Source organism: Gadus macrocephalus, chromosome 1 (genome assembly GCF_031168955.1).
Source record: "Gadus macrocephalus chromosome 1, ASM3116895v1".
Classification (NCBI taxonomy): domain Eukaryota; kingdom Metazoa; phylum Chordata; class Actinopteri; order Gadiformes; family Gadidae; genus Gadus; species Gadus macrocephalus.
The window spans coordinates 875,041-885,109 of NC_082382.1; the positions used below are offsets into that span (position 1 = coordinate 875,041).

At 42.9% G+C, this 10,069-nt stretch overlaps 1 protein-coding gene across 2 annotated transcripts; it reads left to right on the forward strand.

Annotated features, from left to right (window-relative positions):
* The first annotated feature begins 4,254 nt into the window (after positions 1–4,254).
* Positions 4,255–8,523, forward strand: LOC132464853 (zinc finger MYM-type protein 1-like). Of its 2 annotated transcripts, XM_060061492.1 has the most exons (4): positions 4,255–4,468; positions 4,877–4,990; positions 5,074–5,142; positions 5,521–8,523. In XM_060061492.1, exon 4 carries the CDS (start codon positions 6,205–6,207, stop codon positions 7,513–7,515), a length of 1,311 nt encoding a protein of 436 aa, XP_059917475.1. In that variant the 5' UTR covers positions 4,255–4,468; positions 4,877–4,990; positions 5,074–5,142; positions 5,521–6,204; the 3' UTR covers positions 7,516–8,523. The 2 variants fall into 2 exon arrangements, with proteins under 2 accessions (XP_059917475.1, XP_059917472.1); XM_060061489.1 differs by having other exon boundaries at positions 5,074–8,523.
* The last annotated feature ends 1,546 nt before the right edge of the window (positions 8,524–10,069 follow it).

Below are 10,069 nucleotides of genomic sequence, written 5' to 3' on the forward strand. Positions count from 1 at the left end.
TAATGTACAGGTACAGTACAGAGAAAGTTTTAAAGTTGTTAAAATGCTCTACAAACAAATATTGTATCATCATTTTATGTGGCTGTGTTCTATTAACCTATTATATTTATCAAACATATTACTACAATACTAATTGAAATTGTCAAAATGTTACAATACATATTTAAAAGCCAAAATAGAATGCTATTTTATTGCAATGCTTAAATCAAAATATATTTATGCTTACCTTTCATCAGTTTGAACATGTCCTCACTGAGGAAGGGAAGCATGAGTTTGTCTGTTTGGTAGGCGGTGAGGAATGGAGTGACTTCTCTTGCAACGCTATTGAAGATTGCCACTTTCACGGTGAAGAGAGGATCTGCACAGCAGTCCTTCAGAGCGTCAAAGGACTTCACCTTTGGATTGGGTAATTCACCTTTTCCTACCATCTCAACGTAGGCTTTTACGTGCGGCCAGAGCAGCATTCCTCGTTCCGACACTTTGACATTTTCGATCCAGCGGTGATTACAAAACCAAAGCATGTTAGTGGTGCAACCAGTTGCCGTCACGAAATCTTCGTGACGAGCAGGGCAGTTGTGGAACAGCCAGTAAATGCTGGAGAGTGCGTGCCCAACTTCCCAACCTGCCGATTTGCATCCATCTCTGAATGCGTTGTGCAGTATGTGCAACCCACACGAACCAATGTTGAGAAGCGACTTTCCAGTATCCTGTTGCACCCTCTTTTTCGAGTATTTCGAATACCTTCCAGTTGACATTGGGACCGTCCATGGAGATTTGGATGAGGTTATTGACTCCGATCTCCGACAGCATGTCGGTCATTTTCGCAACGACATCGAGGGCAGATGAATGTCCCAAGAACTGAGAGCCGATGTATTTTGTCTTAACATCGGCGCCATCCCATAGCCTCACATGTAAATCCATCTGTTTGGACTGTAAATAACTATTCAGGCTTTCGTCGAAGAGAATGACGTATGCCCTTTGCTTCATTACGTTGGACAACGTCAGACTCCTGAAGTGGGGCACGAGACCGAAAGAGCAGAGGTACGAGCATTTGCTTTCGCCACAAGCAAATTGTGTTGCTATCTGGCTATCGGGGAACATTCTTTGAAAGAGCAGGCTAGCATCTTCAGATGACTTAAACGAATAATGCGAATTAGCCACCTTCAGTGCCCACATTACCTCCGCAGTTAAGACTTCCTTTTTTGTGACAGCATCGGTTATTGACGACTGCTTGGCCAAAGAGAGAGACGTGCTGTTTGCCGTAGCAGTTGCCCTGGCTGTGGTGGTGAGAAAGCCGGTGGTGAGAAAGCCGAGAAGCTGACGACCACATAACATTAGAAAAATAATATAGTTAGAAAGGAACATTATAGATGGAGTTCTTACATAGTTAAACATATTGGCTAATTACATTTACGGTTTGTACAGTGCGAGTCTTGAGTTGTGTTAGCTAAACAGTAGCTCTGTAGCTAACAGCTGAGTCGGAGCCTTCAGTCAACTGAAGCAGACAGTCTAGCGGGGCGAGCAGACTATTCCCTGAACACAAAAATAGACTTCTTCTGAACACAAATATAAAATAAACAGGAAACAAGACGAAAGCTTACCTGTCCAAGAGAAAAACGGCAACCATTGCGTCACTTTTCAGGCCAAACCACTCCCTCAGCTTTCGCCATCGCTGAAAAGCGAATCCAATATTTATCCTCGTATTTCCTCGAGCCCTCTCCAACTTTTTTATTGTTGCTGCCTTTTCATTTTCGGTCTTTCTTTTTCTTGCCTTTTTAAAAGGATGGACCGGGGCAAGTAACGGTGGCAGTGGTAACTTCTGTTTGTCTTCCATCGTGTTGACGTTGTAGGCTCACTAGGTCTAGTCCACTGTCATGAACTACTATGACAACAACACTTTCTTTGCCCTCCGTGAACGCGCTCAGGCCGGCTCAGGCTCGTACACAGAGGGGAGAGAACGCGCAGGCTTGTGATTGGTTCTTTAGATTCGGGTACAATGTCTCCGATTGGTAAGCATTTTAACAGGTTTATAGCCGATACAGAATTCGTTTTTGTTTCGCTTCTTTTTCATTGCCCATAAGTTATTTATTGCTGTCAGGATGTAAAAACCAATTTCAACAACATATTAAAAAGTGCATATCACTGGAAACCGTACAGTATGCCTTTAAGGGTTAATATAGCTTTGGTCATCTGGGAGTCGCTCGGCACGTGTTCAGCACGCTTCTCCTTTTGCTCCATAGTTACCATACCGAAATACTTTAACAAATAAAGTAACTTAATAAGCGATCATGGATTGGAATACTTTCTTGGAAGAATGCTGCAATACTGTAAATCATGCTTTCACTTACATTTCAAGGGTCCCATAAGGGACTTCCATCAGAACAATTAAAAATAGAATTAAAGGAAATATGCTTTTGAACAACTAACTGCTGTACATGAGTCTGTATTTCTACAATAGAAACACAAAGTTCCAGAACCAGATGCAGACACACGCGGAGCCTACAAACTATGTCCGCCGAGCAAGGAGTAACAGTCACATGAGGAAATCAAATAACGGCAGGATTTGAATCGGTTCTATTTTGGTTGTCCACCATTAGAAAAAATATTGTTTGGATAAATTACATGTATCATAATCAACAACAGTTCGTACCGTTTTCCACTAATAAGGTTAAAGGAATATAGATATGGATATGTTATTGGCAGAGCAAGGAGGGGTGTATGCGCTGATAGGCACAACATGTTGTACTTTTATCCCCAATAACACAGCTCCGGATGGGTGGTGGCCAGGGCGCTGGCATGATGACAATCCCTCAGGTTCGAATTGGCAGAGAACTACGGCATTAATGACCCTTTCACAGGATGGATGGAGCATATGTTTGGGAGGTGGAAAGGCATTATCCAGTCGGTGCCCGTAGCAGGAATAATGGCAGTCACCGTGTTAATTGTAGCCGGCTGCCGTTGTATTCCCTGCGCACGAGGGCTACTGCCAGTGGCGTGCACAGACATTTTGGGGGGCAGGTGCTCAGGGGGGAAGGGAAGGGCACTTTTTAGCGCACGCGGAACACCTTATTATAAAAAAGTTACACGCACATGTTGAATGAAATTTTACTTTTATTTGTATCATTCTCTACACGTGAGTTTCCTATAGAAAAAAGTCACACCACCAACAGATAAAATCCACATCCTATATTAACTATATACAGTCATTGTTAAGTCCCAAGATGAACTCTAGACATCTCGGCGAAGTAGATAAACTTCACTTTGCCCTCCACTGTCTTCTGTTTACCCTCCACTTCTTGCTGCGTACTGCTTTAAAGCAGCATCCTTCTTGGTGCCATGTCTTTAAAGATGTTGATGACCTCACTGTGGTTTACCTCAATGTCTCTTTCAATGGCAAGCAAGAGAAGGTCAGAGAGCCTTTCCTCTCCACACAGGCTTCTTAGTTTCGTTTTTATGATTTTCAGCTTGGAAAATGATCTTTCAACTGAAGCAGTCGTCACTGGTAATGTTGCATATATTTGGATCATTTTGACAAAGGCAGGAAAGATCAGCTGGCCATTGTTTTTTCCTCAGTATTGCAAATATCTCTTGTAGGTTCTTTGAAGTGAAGCTGGAGTGGAAGACCTTTAGTTCTGTCTTAAGCTGCTCCTCATCTTCTCCATAGAACTCACAGAGAATGTGCACCGCTTCTGTGGCTTCTGTGTTTGGTGTGCCTACCCAGTTAGCATGTACAGTTAAGGGCTGGAATGACTCAATGATTCTTGATGTAGGGCTTCCAGTGTTCTCCCCTTTGAATCTCCTGTTCATCTCCTCAGTCATAATATCCAGGAAGGTGAAGTACACGCTACTCCTGAAATATGCCTCCACTGACTCAAACTGAGCTCCTACTTGAGACACTGTTGGGTTGTGTTGGTAACGCACTGGCACTTTTCGTTTCCTCTCCTGACCAGGCACCACAGTAGGTACTGGAATATTGAAACTCTCTGCCTTTTCTGTTGCACATCCAAATATTTCTCCAAATTTCTCCTCAGACCTCATGGACCTCAATGTGTGAAGAACACCATCAATGACCTTGTGGGCTGTGGAATGGTCCAATCCCTCTTTCTGGAGGGAATCTGATGCCATAGCAGTGACTTCAAACACTGGGGTTGTGATCTCCATGCACAGAATGAACAGGAAGTTGATGGCATTCCTGTACATCTGCGCATCACCTCTGGCCAGGTTTGGTGGGTCACTTTCAGTGATGTCATCCAGGAGCGTCAGAACCAGTGGCGTCACTAGGCTGTTTTATTCGGGGCTAAAGCCCCGGATCTAATTTGATTAGCCCCGAATCTAATTTTTTGGTAAAAATAAAATAAAAAAAATCTACTTTCCGACGGTCCTTGAACGCCCCTCATTTACCGCACGAGAACAGAGCAACAAGTGCGTCAGTACACTTCAGCAGCCAGTCTCTCACTGTTTACAACAGGTGAGTAGTGAGCACAAGCCCTAGATTTCACAATGTCTTTATTATATGTCAGTAATTAAAATGTCTGTAAACGTTTTGAAAACCTTACTTATGGTAAATGTATATAATGTTATAATTGAATGCAAATGTATATCATGTACTTTGTCTGCAGCTAGAATGCTCTAGCTAGCCAACGTTAATGACTAGTAGTGTGATGGACCAGAGGCATTAAGCCTGCTACTATATCTATTATTTTCGTCTGTACTCTAAATGACTTTGTACATGAAAGTTGATGACAATAATATGAAGATATGATATGAAATTAAAAGAATAACAGTTAGAAATATTTATGTTAATACATGATTCTCATGGCAACAGGGAATGAGACCGGCTGCATAAGTGTACTGACTCATTTATGTTTGTTAACAGAGAATTATAACGACATCTGCTGTAGAGTCCCAACCCCCTGGGACCTGCAAACAACAATGTCACAAAGAAGGATTTCAATGTTTTTTGCTCCAAAAGTGGTTGGCAGCCAAGGAGGTAATGGGAATAGAAGGTTTTTTTTGTTGTTCTTGTTCTTGTTTAACTCTTTAAGCATATAATGGCACATCCTTCATTTTCAGGTATGATAGCAGATAAGGATGCAGTCAGGGTTCATGCAGGAGACCAAAGGGAGGAGAGTGCAAGTTCAGGTACCTGTAGGCTATGTTAAGAGTGTCTCTGTAACAAAGTCGACCTGGTGAATTCCCTCTCAGTATAAAAAGAGGTAAAGACCTCCCACTTGCGCCAAAAAATAGGTTGTTTTGTCCTTGGCATAACTAATAGCACACACGTTTATTTGGTGGTCAATTGTGGTCGCAAATCAGAGGACCTGGTTTCGAGACCAATGAAGGCAAACTAGCAGGAGGAAGCAATACTGACGAGCAACACAATGACACCTATTTTAGTAACCTAATTATAATGTTTGAAATTAAAATTTCTAAATGCAATAATTTGATAGAATATTGATCTTAAGTTTACAGTAGGCTACAGCTTAACTTTTTTTTATTTATTCTTTTATACATTTTCAGAGATAAGGGCAGAGTCAGCATACATAGATGCAGCTGCCAGTGATGCTGCTGACCAGAGTGAGGACAGTGCAAGTGCAAGTGCAGGTACCTGTAGGCTATGTGAGGAGTATCTATACCAATATCTCTAGTCCAGAATTGTATAATATTCAGCAGTGTATCCCAGTATACATCCTTGCCAGTGCCCATTAATTGCAAGTTGTGGATAGCAGAGTTTTATTTAATAATGTTTAAAAAAGGGGGGAGAAGGAGGCCATAGCTTTATTTCGCTTTTTTCCCCTTTTTGGAAATACAGGTGGCTCTGGGTCAGGGAGCACAGGGAACCTGTTAGGAAAGAATGATTTAGGGACACGAGAAACAGGCCCAAAGCAACCCAGACGGGACCAGTACCCCTCCACTAGTTTTGGAAAGCAGCAACGGTCTTTCCAGTACAAATGGTTTGAATCTTTTGACTGGCTGGAGTATTCTTTGAGCAGAAACTCTTCACACTGTTTCTCATGCAAGCTCTTTGGGAAACACAACCCTAGAGCCAGCAAAGATGCCCTCCTCAGCACTGAGGGCTTTAATAACTGGAAAAGGGCCTTGGATAGCTACCGAGAGCATGAGGCAAGTGCTGTCCACAAGTCATCTATCCTGGCCTGGAAGAATTACAGAGCTACGCTAACAGAAGGCGATGTTGTCGACCAAATGAATGTTGGAAATTCCAGTCAGATTAGTGAAAGGAGAGAATACCTGCGGCGCATTGTGGCCGTCACTAGCCTTTTAGGGAAACAAGGCATTGCTTTCCGTGGTCATGATGAAACCAGCTCCTCCCTGAATCAGGGAAACTTTTTAGAAGTAATGAAGCTCCTTGAAACCTTTGACCCCTTCCTCCAGAACTACCAGGCCCCTTCTCATTCAACATATCTATCTCCTGCCTCGCAGAACAGCATGATCGAATGTTGTGCTGATGAAGTGACTGCAACCATCGTAGAAGAGATCAAGGCATCGAAAATGTATGCAGTGATGGCTGATGAGGCAAGAGATGGCCACGTTGAACAGCTTGCTGTTTGTGTGCGCTATGTTACAGCTGACGGCGGAGTCAAAGAGCGTCTCCTTGAACTTGTCACCCTTAAGGGATTGAATGCACAGTGCATCACTGACGCAATTGAAAATGTATTGGAGTCGAATGGCCTTAATGATCTCCTGTGTGTCGCTCAGGCTTATGATGGAGCTTCCGTTATGAGTGGTTCAGTAAGTGGAGTTCAAGCTCGCTTTCGTGAGAAACACCCAGAAGCAGTGTACGTACACTGCTATGCTCATGAGCTGAACCTGGTTCTCTGCCATACGTGCAGAGCTGTTCGAGAAGCCAGTGACCTGTTTGAGACATTGGAGAGTGTCTACTGTTTCTTCAGTGTATCAATCGTAAACCATCAGAGATTCTCTGATGTCCAGATGCTCCTGGGCTTGAAGAAGAGTGAGCTTGTCCAGCTGTCAAAAACCCGATGGGCATGTCAGGTGAAGTCTGTGAGAGCAATGCTCAACAATCTGCCAGCTGTTTTAAAGTGCCTGGAAGAGAGTGCAACACCTCTGGCAGTCGGATTACTGTCAAAGCTGTCCAGGTTTTCAAATGTCTACCTGCTGGTCATGTTCCGGAGTATGCTGTCAACTACAGAGGGGCTGCACCTGTACCTTCAGAAGGATTCTGTGGACTTGGCCCAAGCAACACTCTTTAAAGATGCAGTCCTTGACACACTGAAATCCATCCGAACCAATGAAATGGCAGACAAGCTTTACAATGAAGCAAAACACATCTATGATGCCAACAACATATGTGAGAGTCACAGTGGTCGCAGGCACAAGCAGAGGGTGATGGAGGACTTTACAATAGAGTCCACCTTGGGTACAAGGGCTCATCTGGGCACAGAAGACCAGCTGAAACAAACTCTGTTGTACCCATGTCTTGACCGTATGGTAACTGAGCTAAACGGCAGATTTTCTGATGTGGGGCAGAGCTAATGCGAGGCATTCAAGCTTGCAACCCAGCGGCCGTTGATTTCTTCTGTGAGGATTCCCTAGAGCTGATTGCAACACATTATAAAATGTCATTGAAAAAAGAGGAGATCCTGGTCGCAAAGCAGTTCCTTTCTAGAAGAAAGAGAGAAGGTGCCGTTTCTGACATGGGCAGTGTTTACAAGCTACTTCACCCAGACATGTTCCCAACCTTGAGCTCAGTTGTCCAAGCAGCCTTGACAATACCTGTCAGCAGTTGCACGTGTGAGCGGTCGTTCAGTGTACTGCGCCGTGTCCACACCTGGCTGAGGAGAACCATGGGCCAGGAGAGGCTACATCATTTGGCTATTATGGCAGTGGAGAAGGATGCGCTTTGTGGCTTAGACCATGGTGAAGTCATTGACCGGTTCGCCCAAGTCAAACCGAGGAGATACCCACTTGTGCTCAAAGGACAAAGGTCCAAAGAAAGGAGCAAGAAACAGTGAAACGAGTGAAAATAAAAAGTTCACTACAAACAAGAAATGAACAAAGAAAGACAATGCATGTAGAGTAACAGTTAATAATACACAGACAAATGTACAAGTATACACAATATGGAAAGTGTAAAGTAAAGACAGATATACTGTAGAAGAAAAGAAATGAACAAAGACAAACGCATGACTACAGAAAGATAAGATGTTTAAAAGGCTCTTGCCTTTTAAACATCTTATCTTTCTGCATTGTATACTTTTTCAGACATTGTTTACTATTGTGAAACTAATAAAAACATGTGAAGAATACATATGACTATGTGACTCATTTATTATCTAAATGTTTAATGTTGGTGCTTATGAATGAGCCACTTTTTTGTTAAGACAAAGGGAAGTTTGTGAAAATCTATATTTTTACCATTGGTATTAATAAACTGCATACATTGTTTATTTTGTTATTTGTTATTATTTTCAAAAATTGCATGCGCAGTTACGTTTTGGCCCTGGGCTAAGCCCCGGATCTTTCAGAAACCTAGAAACGCCCCTGGTCAGAACAGCTTTCAGATTTTTCTGAAGTGCCTTCAGGGCTTTTTCCCTGCAAGCCCATCTGGTATCTGACAGCTGCTGAAGTGCCAAGACACGCTGTCCAGGAAACAAGGACTCCTGAAATCTGACTAGGGCAGCATGGCGCTTTGGGGAGCCTGTGCAAAAAGCATGCAATTTCTCCACCAGGTTGAAGAAGGTCACAAAATGTTTGCTGGATTTTGCTGCTTCCACCAGTACCAGATTGAGGCAGTGGGCTTTGCAGTGCACATAGAGCGCCTTCTCATTATGTGCACGAATCCTTGCTTGTAGGCCTTTGTACATGCCACTCATGTTGGCTGCTCCATCATAGCCTTGGCCATACATTTTGCTCAGCTCTAGGCCATTCTTCTGGAGAAGGGACAACACAGTGTTCTCCAGCTCCTGGCCTGTAGTGGAGTCTACGTTGCAGACTTCAATAAACCGCTCCTTGATTGTCATGTCATGCAAATATCGCACAACAAATGACACTTGCTCTTTGTGTGAGACATCAGAGGTTTCATCAAGGAGGATGGAAAACATTTCTGCCTTTTTTATTTCGTGGTTTATCTCCCTTCTGATGTAAGTGGCTAGTGCTGCAATGATGTCATTTTGGCATCTGTTGGAAAGCAGTGACACCTGGGGCCTAGTCTTGGTGTCTTTAGTAGGGGTGTGACGATACACTCAGCTCACGAGACGAGACGAGACACGATATTGGGTTCACGAGAACGAGACGAGACGAGATTTTAAGAAAACTACAATGACAAATTATATGACTGGACCAACAGACTTTTATTTAACCAAGTGGCGCATGTATTTTGAAATGTTTTATTATAACTCTTTACATGCATGAAATTGAAACTAAAACTAAAATTTATAAAAGTTAAATTAAATTAAATAATTCTCTTTTTTTCAATTGCAAACAATATTATGTGCAAAACCAAATCAAAGTACCCAAAATGTACTTTGATTAAAGGTATTCGTTTTCGCGGTTATTCAGCCTCTTCTTCTCCTCCGGAAAAACACGACTGCATTGCATTGTGGTATACGGGAGTAAAATGTAGGCTACATCGTATGTACACTCACATTTTGGGTATTTTAAGTGCACTATATAGTGCATGAAATTAACCACTGAGAATTCGAACACCACTACAAAATGGCGAGCACCCTAAATAGTACACTATATCCGTGATAGGGAACGATTTCGAACACAGCTTATGGCTGCTTTCGATGCTTCCCCTGCTTCCCCTCCTTCTCCTCATCTTCTTTTCCTTCTCCTTCTTTAGGTTCTGGCAGGTTAGATGTAGCAAAGGCGCATTACTGCCCCCACAGGCGACAAATAGAAGTTTGGATAAATCACAAATCTCGCGAGACCGATTTTTAACGCAACGGGTAATATCGTCGAGTTTAATCTCGCGAGATCTCGTCACACCCCTAGTCTTTAGCTTTGGAAACCTTTTCCAAATGCATTTTCAGGACACTGTCATATCGAGAAAACACATTCACCAATTCACGGAAATTGCCACGGT